General features: G+C 42.7%; 1 protein-coding gene across 1 annotated transcript in view; it reads left to right on the top strand.

Moving 5' to 3' along the window:
• Positions 1–14,344, top strand: part of IFT74 (intraflagellar transport 74) — a 106,993-nt gene that overhangs the window by 17,198 nt on the left and 75,451 nt on the right. Inside the window, exons 5-8 of the mRNA XM_075279479.1 lie at positions 5,385–5,483; positions 6,245–6,305; positions 9,063–9,122; positions 12,197–12,258. Coding sequence (XP_075135580.1) covers positions 5,385–5,483; positions 6,245–6,305; positions 9,063–9,122; positions 12,197–12,258 — 282 coding nt within the window. The remainder of the gene's footprint in view (positions 1–5,384; positions 5,484–6,244; positions 6,306–9,062; positions 9,123–12,196; positions 12,259–14,344) is intronic.

The following is a 14,344-nucleotide window of genomic DNA, read 5'->3' as shown; positions in this document are numbered from 1 at the left end:
AATTGGTCCAAACTGGGCTGGTTAGAGGCTCCCTCCACCATGAATTTGCCCAAACTGGGCTGTTTAGAGGCTCCCTCCACCATGAATTTGCCCAAACTTGGCTGTTTAGAGGCTCTCTCCACCATGAATTGGTCCAAACTGGGGTGGTTAGAGGCTCCCTCCACCATTAATTGGTCCAAACTGGGCTGGTTAGAGGCTCCCTCCACCATTAATTGGTCCAAACTGGGCTGGTTAGAGGCTCCCTCCACCATTAATTGGTCCAAACTGGGCTGGTTAGAGGCTCCCTCCACCATGAATTGGTCCAAACTGGGGTTTTTAGAGGCTCCCTCCACCATGAATTGGTCCAAACTTGGCTGTTTAGAGGCTCCCTCCACCATTAATTGGTCCAAACTGGGCTGGTTAGAGGCTCCCTCCACCATGAATTGGTCCAAACTGGGTTTTTTAGAGGCTCCCTCCACCATGAATTGGTCCAAACTGGGGTTTTTAGAGGCTCCCTCCACCATTAATTGGTCCAAACTGGGCTGTTTAGCGGCTCCCTCCACCATTAATTGGTCCAAACTGGGCTGGTTAGAGGCTCCCTCCACCATGAATTTGCCCAAACTGGGCTGGTTAGAGGCTCCCTCCACCATGAATTGGTCCAAACTGGGGTTTTTAGAGGCTCCCTCCACCATGAATTGGTCCAAACTTGGCTGTTTAGAGGCTCCCTCCACCATTAATTGGTCCAAACTGGGCTGGTTAGAGGCTCCCTCCACCATGAATTGGTCCAAACTGGGATTTTTAGAGGCTCCCTCCACCATGAATTTGCCCAAACTGGGCTGTTTAGAGGCTCCCTCCACCATTAATTGGTCCAAACTGGGCTGGTTAGAGGCTCCCTCCACCATGAATTGGTCCAAACTGGGTTTTTTAGAGGCTCCCTCCACCATGAATTTGCCCAAACTGGGCTAGTTAGAGGCTCCCTCCACCATGAATTTCCCAAAACTTGGCTGTTTAGAGGCTCCCTCCACCATTAATTGGTCCAAACTGGGCTGGTTAGAGGCTCCCTCCACCATGAATTTGCCCAAACTGGGCTGTTTAGAGGCTCCCTCCACCATGAATTGGTCCAAACTGGGTTTTTTAGAGGCTCCCTCCACCATGAATTGGTCCAAACTGGGCTGTTTAGAGGCTCCCTCCACCATGAATTTGCCCAATCTGGGCTGTTTAGCGGCTCCCTCCACCATTAATTGGTCCAAACTGGGCTGGTTAGAGGCTCCCTCCACCATGAATTTGCCCAAACTGGGCTGTTTAGAGGCTCCCTCCACCATGAATTTGCCCAAACTTGGCTGTTTAGAGGCTCTCTCCACCATGAATTGGTCCAAACTGGGGTGGTTAGAGGCTCCCTCCACCATTAATTGGTCCACTGGGCTGGTTAGAGGCTCCCTCCACCATTAATTGGTCCAAACTGGGCTGGTTAGAGGCTCCCTCCACCATTAATTGGTCCAAACTGGGCTGGTTAGAGGCTCCCTCCACCATGAATTGGTCCAAACTGGGGTTTTTAGAGGCTCCCTCCACCATGAATTGGTCCAAACTTGGCTGTTTAGAGGCTCCCTCCACCATTAATTGGTCCAAACTGGGCTGGTTAGAGGCTCCCTCCACCATGAATTGGTCCAAACTGGGTTTTTTAGAGGCTCCCTCCACCATGAATTGGTCCAAACTGGGGTTTTTAGAGGCTCCCTCCACCATTAATTGGTCCAAACTGGGCTGTTTAGCGGCTCCCTCCACCATTAATTGGTCCAAACTGGGCTGGTTAGAGGCTCCCTCCACCATGAATTTGCCCAAACTGGGCTGGTTAGAGGCTCCCTCCACCATGAATTGGTCCAAACTGGGGTTTTTAGAGGCTCCCTCCACCATGAATTGGTCCAAACTTGGCTGTTTAGAGGCTCCCTCCACCATTAATTGGTCCAAACTGGGCTGGTTAGAGGCTCCCTCCACCATGAATTGGTCCAAACTGGGATTTTTAGAGGCTCCCTCCACCATGAATTTGCCCAAACTGGGCTGTTTAGAGGCTCCCTCCACCATGAATTGGTCCAAACTGGGCTGGTTAGAGGCTCCCTCCACCATGAATTTCCCAAAACTTGGCTGTTTAGAGGCTCCCTCCACCATTAATTGGTCCAAACTGGGCTGGTTAGAGGCTCCCTCCACCATGAATTTGCCCAAACTGGGCTGTTTAGAGGCTCCCTCCACCATGAATTGGTCCAAACTGGGTTTTTTAGAGTCTCCCTCCACCATGAATTTGCCCAAACTGGGCTGTTTAGAGGCTCCCTCCACCATGAATTGGTCCAAACTGGGCTGGTTAGAGGCTCCCTCCACCATGAATTTCCCAAAACTTGGCTGTTTAGAGGCTCCCTCCACCATTAATTGGTCCAAACTGGGCTGGTTAGAGGCTCCCTCCACCATGAATTTGCCCAAACTGGGCTGTTTAGAGGCTCCCTCCACCATGAATTGGTCCAAACTGGGTTTTTTAGAGGCTCCCTCCACCATGAATTGGTCCAAACTGGGCTGTTTAGCGGCTCCCTCCACCATTAATTGGTCCAAACTGGGCTGGTTAGAGGCTCCCTCCACCATGAATTTGCCCAAACTGGGCTGTTTAGAGGCTCCCTCCACCATGAATTTGCCCAAACTGGGCTGGTTAGAGGCTCCCTCCACCATGAATTGGTCCAAACTGGGGTTTTTAGAGGCTCCCTCCACCATGAATTGGTCCAAACTTGGCTGTTTAGAGGCTCCCTCCACCATGAATTGGTCCAAACTGGGGTGGTTAGAGGCTCCCTCCACCATTAATTGGTCCAAACTGGGCTGGTTAGAGGCTCCCTCCACCATTAATTGGTCCAAACTGGGCTGGTTAGAGGCTCCCTCCACCATTAATTGGTCCAAACTGGGCTGGTTAGAGGCTCCCTCCACCATGAATTTGCCCAAACTGGGCTGGTTAGAGGCTCCCTCCACCATGAATTGGTCCAAACTGGGTTTTTTAGAGGCTCCCTCCACCATGAATTTGCCCAAACTGGGCTGGTTAGAGGCTCCCTCCACCATGAATTGGTCCAAACTGGGTTTTTTAGAGGCTCCCTCCACCATGAATTTGCCCACACTGGGCTGGTTAGAGGCTCCCTCCACCATGAATTGGTCCAAACTGGGGTTTTTAGAGGCTCCCTCCACCATGAATTTGCCCAAACTGGGGTGTTTAGAGGCTCCCTCCACCATGAATTTGCCCAAACTCTGCTGGTTAGAGGCTCAATCCACCCTGATTTTCAAAACAAATGTTGGTGCCAACCTCAACTTACTACAAGGGCCAAATTCACTGCTGGTGACAAGCTCTCCTCACTGCAAGTGCCAAATACACATGTTTCAAGGTGTTTTCCTACTGTCAGAGAGGTGGTATTGAGTGTGTAAAGTGTGTAGTTGTTAGGCTGTGATGTTGGGGTAATAGAGGGTCTTTGGTGTGTTAGATGCCCCCAGACATGCTTCCCCTGCTGTCCCAGTGTCATTCCAGAGGTGTTGGCATCATTTCCTGGGGTGTCATAGTGGACTTGGTGACCCTCCAGACACGGATTTGGGTTTCCCCCTTAACGAGTATCTGTTCCCCATAGACTATAATGGGGTTCGAAACCCATTCGAACACACGAACATTGAGCGGCTGTTCGAATCGAATTTCGAACCTCGAACATTTTAGTGTTCGCTCATCTCTATATAAGACATATTTTCAGTTGTTTCACACTTTTTTGTTAAGTATATAATTCCACACGTGTTAATTCATAGTTTTGATGCCTTCAGTGCGAATCTATTATTGTCATAGTCATGAAAATACAGAAAACTCTTAGAATGAGAAGGTGTGTCCAAACTTTTGGTCTGTACTGTGTGTGTGTGTATATATATATATATATATATATATATATATATATATATATATATATATATATATATATATATGAGAGAGAGAGAGCATTGGGAAAAAAGGCCAGTTATCTCGCTGTTTTTTACATGATCAATTTTGTGCTATTTACCATTGAGAATAATTGACATTCTAGTTCTATGCGTCAATACAATTACAGAGATACCTAAAACCATAGTTTTTTATTTGGTATTTTTCTCATTTTGCGCAATATAAACACTTTTCTTTAAAAAAATAATTTGTTTTGTGTCCTCATGTTTTGAGAACCATTACTTTTTTTTATTTTTCTACTAGTAATGGAGCTGGTTGAAGGTTTGTATTTTGCAAGACAAGATGTACTTTTTGTTAATAGCATTTTAGAGTACATACAACGTTTTCACTTTGCTTTCAGTTTTTTAGCTTTAGGTTTCACAGCATTCACTATGTTGGAAAAAATATGCATTATTGTTATAGTTCAGCTTGTTACGAAAATGGCAATATTAAACCTGTATTTTTTTTCATTTATTATTTGTACATAAATGTCCATATAATAAAAATGTGGACATATTTATAATTAATTTCTTTGTTTATTTTAAAAAAAATTTTTCAACTTTTTTTTAAAAAAATGTTTCAATTTTTACGTTCCATTAAGGAATAGGTCATAGGATTATCTGATCCCAGTACTAATGTATTGAAGTGTAATCTGATAGACAAGTAGAGATGGTGGACTAGGGAGCCTTTATCAGGCCTCAGGTTGCCACGGCAGCATATTAGTTTCTCTGATCATGGCACAGGAGATCAGATAAGGGTGACCCCAATAATACACAGCTGTAAGTTACCCACTGCTTATGGCGCCAGCTGATTTCCTGAACCGACGACATGTCAGCGCTGAGAATTAAGGACCTTTGCTCAGTGTCAGACTGGGAAAGAGACTATGTCTCTAGAACCTCTTTAACTTTTTTGATCTTTTTAAGTACACTGGTCTGGTCACTGCTTATATGTTACTGGTCAAGATTGTGAATAACGAAAAAATATAAAACTCAGTGCCAATAGTGTAATATTTTTAAGGCAATCAGATATGGTTGATAAGATGTAAAGGTTCTCACCTTGTGCAGTTGGGATGAGCTCATATCAGATGATTTCCAACTGGATGCCGGACTCTTAGAGCAGCTGGGCACCTCCTTCACATGGTACAAATCCCATGTTGCAAAGATCCAGAAGTGGCAGGGTGATGTACCCCCCAAAAAAACACAGGGGTACCAGCGCTGGTCCAGTTAAGTACTTTTATTGAGATCAGACACACTGGTACCCCGTGTCTTTTTGGGATACATCACCCCGCCACTTTAAGATTATGAATAAGAGAATATTGTTATATATCTTTAAAAAATTGCTTGAGCTTTGGTTACCTTTTAAGGGAGACATTTGGATTTATTTTCTTATACATGTATAATATAATTTATCATATATAAATTCATTTTATCTTTAGAAGCAAAATCAATGAACTTACTGCAGAAATGACGAAGCTGAAAAAAGATATTGATACATATAATCAGGAGAATTCTGTGTATCTGTCCTATGAGAAAAGGCAAGTCATGTCTTGAGCTGTTGCTTTGTGGAAAATTGTTTAAAGTCTTAATTTCTATTGAATAAAGGTATAAAGCATATTGTGAATGTTAAGTGCGAGATCAGTTTTAATATATCAAGCTTCGATTTTGGAGACCACTGCCGTATTATGTATATAAGATAACATCACGCTTGGTATTTATTTCATTGAGCACAGATTCTTAATGCTTTAAAACCTCTTTGAGAACCTGTTGAAAATTGATAGAATTGATGACAGTGAATATTACAATGAAAATTGAAAGAAATGTCATTGCTACAGTGACCTGTAAATGTTTTTAGATTGTGATTTTATTTTAGACATACTAATACTGTTATGTGAAATAAAATAGGAGACAAAAAGATTGAAGTTGATTTATTAAAGGTGTATATCCTATTTGGGAAACTTCTGACGTATCCTCAATAAAGGTGGGCTCTGCTATCTGTATTCACATCTTTGTCCTAGTATGTAAGTCATGTATGTCAGTGATAGGAGTACTACTTTAATGTACCTGTATGTCAGTAATCGATAGGTGAAACAAAACTACAATAAAATTGCAAAACTGCTGTAAAAGCAGTTTTCAGAATATTTAGAACATAGTGACATGGTTGAATAGAAACCGCTCTATCAGGCCCATTAGTATATACCATAATTCTTGTGTAACTGTATGGATAAAACCTACTTGTTCTGTTCTGTTATTTGGACAATGGAAAAAAGGTAATTAATTTATTCTAATCTTTTCTCAGAGCTGAAGTGCTTGCTCATGAAATTAAAGAACAACAGGGGCAGCTTGCCGACTACAACATGGTACATGATACGTTTTTTATTTTGCTAATCTATATTTCCAGGATATACTGAATGGTACTATTGTAAATTTCTGATTAACCCCATTCCATTGGTGGCATTTTTCGATGTTACGTTTTTTAGTTTTCCGTTCACAAAGCCATATGAGGGCTTAATGTTTGCGGGACAAATTGTTCTTCACAATATTACCATTTATTATTCTGTACAGTGTACTGGGAAGTTGGAGAAAATAATTCAGAATAGGGTGGAACTGGAGAAAAACTGCATACGTGCGACTTTCTTAGAGGCTTCGCTTTTACGCTGTTCACTGTTCAGCCAAAATGACTATATGACATCTATATTCTATGTTTCGGGAACGATTCCGGGCATACCAAATTTACATGGTTTTATTTAAGTTTATACACCTTTAACAGAAATGTCAAAAATTTTCTTAAAGGGATTCTACCATTGAAATGATTTTGTTTGGCGATCACACATCGGAATAGCCTTTAGAAAGGCTATTCGTCTCTTACCTTTAGACGTGGTCTCCACTGCGCCGTTTCTTAGAAATACTGGTTTTTACCGGTATGCAAATTAGTTCTCTCGCAGCGATGGGGGCGGGCCCCAGCGCTGAAAATGCGATGGGGCATCCCCACTGCTGCTCGAGAAAACGCTCCACCAACGCTTCTATCTTCGGCTGGATCCTCCCCTTCTTTCGTCGTCTTCCTTCTGCATCATCTCCGACGCCTGCGCAGTTGGCTCTGCCAGTGAGACACTAGTAGAGTCGACTGCGCATGCCGGCGGCCATTTTTGGGAGGCCGCTCTTTCTCTTGTAGTTCAATACAGGAGCGGCCTCCCAAAAATGGCCGCCGGCCGGCATGCGCACTCGGCTCTGCTGGTGTCTCACTGGCAGAGCCAACTGTGCAGGCGTCGGAGGTGACGCAGAAGGAAGACGACGAAAGAAGGGGAGGATCCAGCCAAAGATAGAGGCGTCGGTGGAGCAGCAGTGGGGACGCCCCCATCGCATTTTCAGCGCTGGGGCCCGCCCCCATTGCTGCAAGAGAACTAATTTGCATACCGGTAAAAACCGGTATTTCTAAGGAACAGCGCGGCGGAGACCACATCTAAAGGTAAGAGACGAATACCCTTTCTAAAGGCTATTCCTACGTGTGATCGCCAAAAAAATTCATTTCAATGGTAGAATCCCTTTAAAGTCACCTATTCTGACACATGTAACTTTTTATATTTCTGTGTACAGGGTTGACTAAGGTGTACTTTTAGTTACACTATTTTGGGGAATGTCTGTTGTTTTATTCACTTTTTATTTAAATTTTTACCAGAGACGAAACACTGAAAAAACGGTGGCTCAGGACTTTTAATTTTTTTTTCCATTACACTGTTCACCGTTTTCAGACACAGGGATACCTAATTTGTATGTGCTTCACAGTAAATTTTTTAGTTTTATATGTATTCTAGAGAAAGGGGGGAATTTGATCATTTATTTTATTTTTAAAACTTTTTTTTTTTACTATTTTATAAGCCCCCTTAGGGGGCTTGAACCTGCAGTTGATCAATAGAAGTCCAAACTCCAAGCAGAGTGGCCGCCATCTTTAAAGACCTGCCATCCACCATAATAATACGATGGATGTCGGGAAGGGATTAAAGAGGATTTACTCTCTATGTATAAAAATGGTCATATGGTAGTAATTAAGAAGTTAAAGAGAACCTGTCACCACATACAAAATGTTAAGTATTATGCACCATTTGATTCTTGCTGTTCCCCTGAACAAAATATTGTTTTTCTTTTTAAAATCCATTCACCCATTCAAATCATATGGCCCCTGGAAGATTATATGTGAACTAGCTCTGATTCTCCATGTGAGCAGGAAACTTTTATTTTCTCACAGAAGAACATAAGGTATAACCTTCCATTTCTAAAGCAATGTATATAGGAAAACTTTTGAATTTACATAAGCTAGGAGTATAGATAGTATCCTTGAATTGGAAATACCCATTTAAGCCTCCACAAATCTATTCTTCTGCAATTGCGGATAAAATTATGGACCCATTCATTTCTATGGTCCCCTACACATCCTACACCTGTATGTAATTGCAGCTTGGTCCATTCAATTCAATATATGGGTTAGAGCGGGTTCACATCAGCGCCTGATCTCCGTTTTGCAGGTTTCCGTTTCCTGCCCGAGAAACTGGTCAGGAGACGGAAACCTGCAGTCACTTTTCAAACCCATTTGTTTGAATGGGCTTGGAAAATGTCCAGCCGTGAGCACCTGTGAGCGTTTTGTGTTCTCCGTGACGAAACCGTTTTTTTTTTAACTGGACACAAAGTCGGATATGCAGGACTTCGTGTCGGGTTAAAAAAAAAACGGTTTCGCCTCGGAGAGCACAAAACGCTCACAGGCACTCACGGCTGGACACTGTCTGCCAGGTTTCCGTCTTCTATTGGCAGAAGACGGAAACCTGAAAGTGGAGGCCAGAGCGCAGATGTGAACCCGGCCTTAGTGGAAACCACAGATGTAAAAAGGATACTAGTTCGTGTGTCATCTGTGCTGTTTTTACTGATCCGTAAACTTCATACGGCCTTGTTATGCAAGGCTAACACAGCAAATAGTGATCCTGTGCCCCTTGGAGCATACACACAGGCTGTTGGGACGGGGCAGCCGTCTGATCAGTTGTAGAAACAAGCTTTATATAAAATGGAGGTGAAAAACTACCAGTAATTTTGTGTCATTGACTATAATAGATCTTTTGTTTATTTTTCAGTTGGTGGACAAGTTGAATACTAACACAGACATGGAAGAAGTATTAAATGACTATAATATAGTAAGTGGCCCCTGTTACATAAACTGAGTCAGTTACCCTGCAGCTGTCGTACAGGTTCTTTTCTGATCCATTAAAGTCTATGAATGGAGGAATATGTTTGTAAACTCCTTTTTCACATTCAGACCCATACACTTGGCTTGCAGCAAAAACATAATGTGAACAGGCTCTTAGTTGAATTCAGAAGCTTATCTCTGCCCCTTCTATAATTTAGGAAAGTGTTTGTGTATGTAAGTATAAGCAAGCTTGGCCTGATTCCCACAATATTGGTCCACAAGATCAGACCATTTTTATATATTACCATGTATTGACTTTCCTGTTATGTAAAGCTTTATACAATCGATTTTAAAAACCTGTTGTAAGATTTAAATGACAGAATATAATACATAAGCACATTTAAGTTTAATTATGTCAATGCAGAGGTGGTTCAGGGTATATTCACACATGGTAGAGCTGTTGCATAAATTCCATTGCTTCAAATGGGAAGTACAGATGTCACCCAGCAATTAGCAAATAGCAGTGGTCGAGCTGCATCATGTAAGGGCACCCTGAGGCTGGGTTTACACAGTGTTTTTTTTGCAGAACTGTGTACATTTTTTAATTGCATTAAAGTCTGTCACGTTACTCTGCATTTCACCTCTATGCCAATGACTAGTAAACCTAAAAGATGTTTAGAATTTGTTGGCCGTCAATATATAGGTCAGAGTCAGAGCAACATGAGCTAGTAATTGCTACAATATCAGCACGCAGTTCTTCATTAAAAAAGAAACCCTGTATAAACCCAACCTTAAGGATATATGTTATAGAAATGAAATTACAGGAGTATTTTCATCTTATTGTGGACCAGACAGACAAGTGATATCCAACCCTAGTCAGGTAGGTTATTTTAGATCTAAATGTGTGTTACACTGTGTAAAAGCATAGATGTATCACTGTGCCTAGTTATTTATATTACCAAGCACATTGTAAAGGACAGTGGATGTGGACCTGCTTTGCGACACTACTGGTTTCACTTTAGGCTATTCCCAAGGACATTATCTAAGTAGCATCCCTTGTCTTCACCCCTCAAATCATGTATGAAGAACTGGTCACTTTGAGACTAACAGGTTGCTACCTTTTGAAGTGGTTCCACGGTAGGTGGCATCTCCCCAGAGTTCAGAGAGACACCAGTGTGAAGATCCAAAAGTTCAGGCTAAAGAGTGGTCGAGTCCAGTACAAAAATCTGTTGCAGGCAACAGTATAGCAGTGTTGTGAAGCCAAAAGGTCAGAGCAGGCAGCTCAGGTTCACAGGTTGGGGCCAGGCAGAAGTCCTACACATAAATGAGACCAATCAGGACAAACAAGCAGGAACAGAATCAAAAAGCAAGCCAGGTTAGATACTAGAATGGAGTGGGTAAATTTTGATGCTGCCTGGTATGCTGTGGATCCAGTAGGTGGCGCTGGCTTCTGTGATTTAGTATGAGGCATCACCTGCTATATCAACATCATACCAGGTCGGTTAGGGTTGCATGTAGGAGAGGAGACCCCTCTACATCAAAAATGCAACATCGGTAAATGACTTTGATCCGGGTGTGTTAGCTGTGACTGCCTGGCGAGCAGAGCCCACCAGACCGTACAGCGAACACTCCCAGAACTGAGGCAACCCATCTTTTCAGACAAGCCTATCAATTTCTAATGTAAACCCTTAACCCTCCTCTGTCCCTGCTCCCACATTTCCCCACATGATATGATGTCATCTCATGCTAACTTTATAGGTCCAAGCTCCATCCACATGTTAAAGGACACGACTGTTGACGGCTCATAAAGTTTTATGTTTGTGTATGACAGTCACCTCTATTACGAAAGTGTCTGACCTCTGTATAAGCAATGCTGCCCCTGCTACCTCTTGTGTCACCCCCTCTACCTCATAGATTGTAAGCTCTTGCGAGCAGGGCCCTCAGTCCCATTGTGTGAAATGACTTTCTTTGTAATGTATCTTTCTGTCTGTATTTGAACCCTACAAATTGTACAGCGCTGCGGAATATGTTGGTGCTATATAAATAAAATTTATTATTATTATTATATTATTAACTCCACCTACTGGATGCATGACACACCTGAATTTAAAGAGGACCTTTCACCATATCTGGGCACAGGCAGTGTTATATACTGCCAGAAAGCTGACAGTGCGCTGAATTCAGCGCACTGTCGGCTTTCCTGATCCGTGCCCGGTGTAAAGCGCTATCGGTCCCGGTACCGTAGCGCTTTACAGTCAGAAGGGCGTTTCTGACCATTAGCCAGAGACGTCCTTCTGCCTCGCGGCGCCAATCGCGCTGTACTGTGGAGCCGGGAGGAACTCCCCCCTCCTGCTCCTGATAATGCTAGTCTACGGACAAGCTGTGTGAGCAGAGGGAGGGGGCGTTCCTCCCCGCTCCACAGCACAGCGCGATTGGTGCCGCGAGGCAGAAGGACGTCTCTGGCTAATGGTCAGAAACGCCCTTCTGACCATAGAAGAGCTACGGTACCGGGCCGTAAGCTCTTCACACCGGGCACAGATCGGGAAAGCCGACAGTGCGCTGAATTCAGCGCACTGTCAGCTTTCCGGCAGTATATAGAACTGCCTGTGCCCGGATATGGTGAAAGGTCCTCTTTAAACCACTCCATTTCAGACTCAACCAACAAGCTAGAGGTCATATCCAAATAAACTTAAGAATGCCAGGCTAGAGGCCTATATTGCTCACGACTGAGCAAGCATAAGACCAAACCATTCTGGAATTGGCCGGGAGGTACACAATTGTAAATGTTAATCCTCAAGTTACTGAAAGAGGGTGTGCTCACCCTATGAGCAATCCCAGGTGCATCAGCAACTGGAGAACAGGCTACATGCGGGAGCATGGACTGCTTGGCAAGAAGCCAAGGTAACCAGGGAGGGTGCCTGCTAGGAGTAGTAGTACAATAGTAGTGGTTAGTGCAGTGTGGCAGCGTTACACACATCTTTAGATTTTAAATTTAGTACATTTTCCTAACTTTTTAATTAATTGTTAACAGGAATGTGTTGTTTTCTTGTTCTTCATGGGAATATTTTCTTGTTTTGATAGTTAAAAGCGCAGAATGATCGGGAAGCCCAGAGCATAGATGTGATTTTTACAGAGCGACAAGCGTAAGTAAAAACTTGAAAACAGAAGACTGAATTAAAAGACTTGTATAGTTTAACCAATGCTAGTGTTGTATTCTAGTTTCTTTTCTGAATATAGATGACCCCTTTTAAAGGGATTGTCACACAAGGAATTGTGTTTATAATTATTCTGGCTTCATTATAAATATGTTTTTGTATTTGCACTTATTTAAGACATTACCAGAAATTCCTGGGATAAAGTTGAAGAGTGTCACCTGTTCTTTCTATGAATATCCTTTACTGTGTCCATCTCAGTTAAAGTGCCAATGTGGACACATGCTCACTGTAGCTTTTCCAATGAATTGCAGAGGGATCCTTGGTTTCGAGGGCCACATGCTTTGAAAGCTGCAGTGTCTTCTCTACAATTTAAAAAAATGCTGTCTGACTTCCTATCTCCTCTGACAAGCACAATAAACTGTTTAGAAACAGGCAGCTCCCCATGACAAGGAACCCTCTGTATGCTCAAAGGAGTAGAGAGAGAAGCAAAAGAGAGCATACATGGACATAGCGAAGGCTACTCATAGAAAAAAAGGCAGTTAGCCATATACTAACATCATGTCTGGAATATCTGGGAATATGATCAGTTCTTTCATAAGTGTCTATGCAATCAGTTCTTTCATAAGTGTCTATGCAAATGTTTATATTTATACACTGTATTTAGCAAAAAATCTAAAGGGGAGATTTACTAATACTGTCTGATAGTTAGAGATTGTCAACTTAGACCAGAAAGTTTTAAAATTGATTTATTACAGTGGCTGATACTACTTGACAAATATGGTGGATCTTTAGTTTGTCTAATTTTACACCAACTATTTGTTAGTTTATGCCAAAAATGTGTTAAACTTTTGACACATTCTTTTCCACCAGATACTGCATCTTAAATAGGCACTGTTTTTTTTTTTTTGTAAAAATGGCACGGCCAGCTCTGCTACATCTCCCGTGTAGCAGAGCTGTGCACTCAACACTGCTACATCTGAGATCGGACCAGAATGGAGACTACTGTGGACCGATCTTAGACTCCGCCTCCTCCAGCAGAACCAGCGTTGATTGGCCAAATGCTGTACTCTGTATGGCATTCGGCCAATCAACGCTGGGCAATGCATTTCTATGGGAAAAAGTCAGCTCCCGCATATCGCAAGCTGACAGGGATCCCGACGAGATAGTGGCATAATACAGGTACTTGGGCATGTTAGATGCCCCCAGGCATGCTTCCCCTGCTGTCCCAGTTGCATTGCAGAGGTGCTGGCATCATATGCTGGGGTGTCATAGTGGACTTGGTGACTCTCCTGAGTCGAAGTGTAGCTTCCCCTGAAACAAAGCATTTTTCCCCATATACTATAATGGGGTTCGATATTCGTTCGAATGGTCGAATATTGAGGGGCTATTCAAAACGAATCTTGAATATTTCACCGTTCGCTCATCTCTAGTGACTACTTTAGTTTTACTATAATGTGTAAATATGTGAGCAGCTGTTTTTAAAATGCATTGCCACAAAAATTCGAAACACCTTTTTTTTGCATAAGTACATTTCCGTCGTAGGTTTATTAACTATTAAATTAGTTAGAAAAGTAATTTACTTTTTTCCAGTTAAAAGACAGCATTGAAGTATTATATACGAGTACTGCAGACAATAGACATTTTATATCTGTCTGACAAGTCTTAGTTGGGGATCTGTCAGGAATACCTCGAAGTGATTGAAAGATTAGCTGCGATAATTTATAAAGTAAAGCTTTACAAATGGACTTTAAGTGCAGTTTTAAAACACAGTGTGGGAATTTTGTTATGGCTGTCTTTTCCCACCAATCGTAATTAATTCCTGGCATGAGGTGCGTCAGAATGTTATTAAGAGGCACCGGCCATTAATAATTCTGGTGCATCTCAGCAGGTGCCATGTGGCATAATTAAACAGGTTATCAACTATCGCAAATTGATGGCCTATCTTTAAGATACCTCATTAATATTAGATCTGCGGGGTTCTGACGCCTGGAGTCCTTGCAATACTCTGGTACCAAGGTAGCGTGCTTGCCATTCAAACTGTAGCAGCGAGTGCAGGTAAAGCAGTGCTATCCCA

This window comes from Leptodactylus fuscus, chromosome 1 (assembly GCF_031893055.1).
Source record: "Leptodactylus fuscus isolate aLepFus1 chromosome 1, aLepFus1.hap2, whole genome shotgun sequence".
NCBI classification, from domain to species: Eukaryota; Metazoa; Chordata; class Amphibia; order Anura; family Leptodactylidae; genus Leptodactylus; species Leptodactylus fuscus.
The sequence above is the reverse complement of the archived record's forward strand: the minus strand, read 5'-3'. Positions and strand labels throughout refer to the sequence as shown.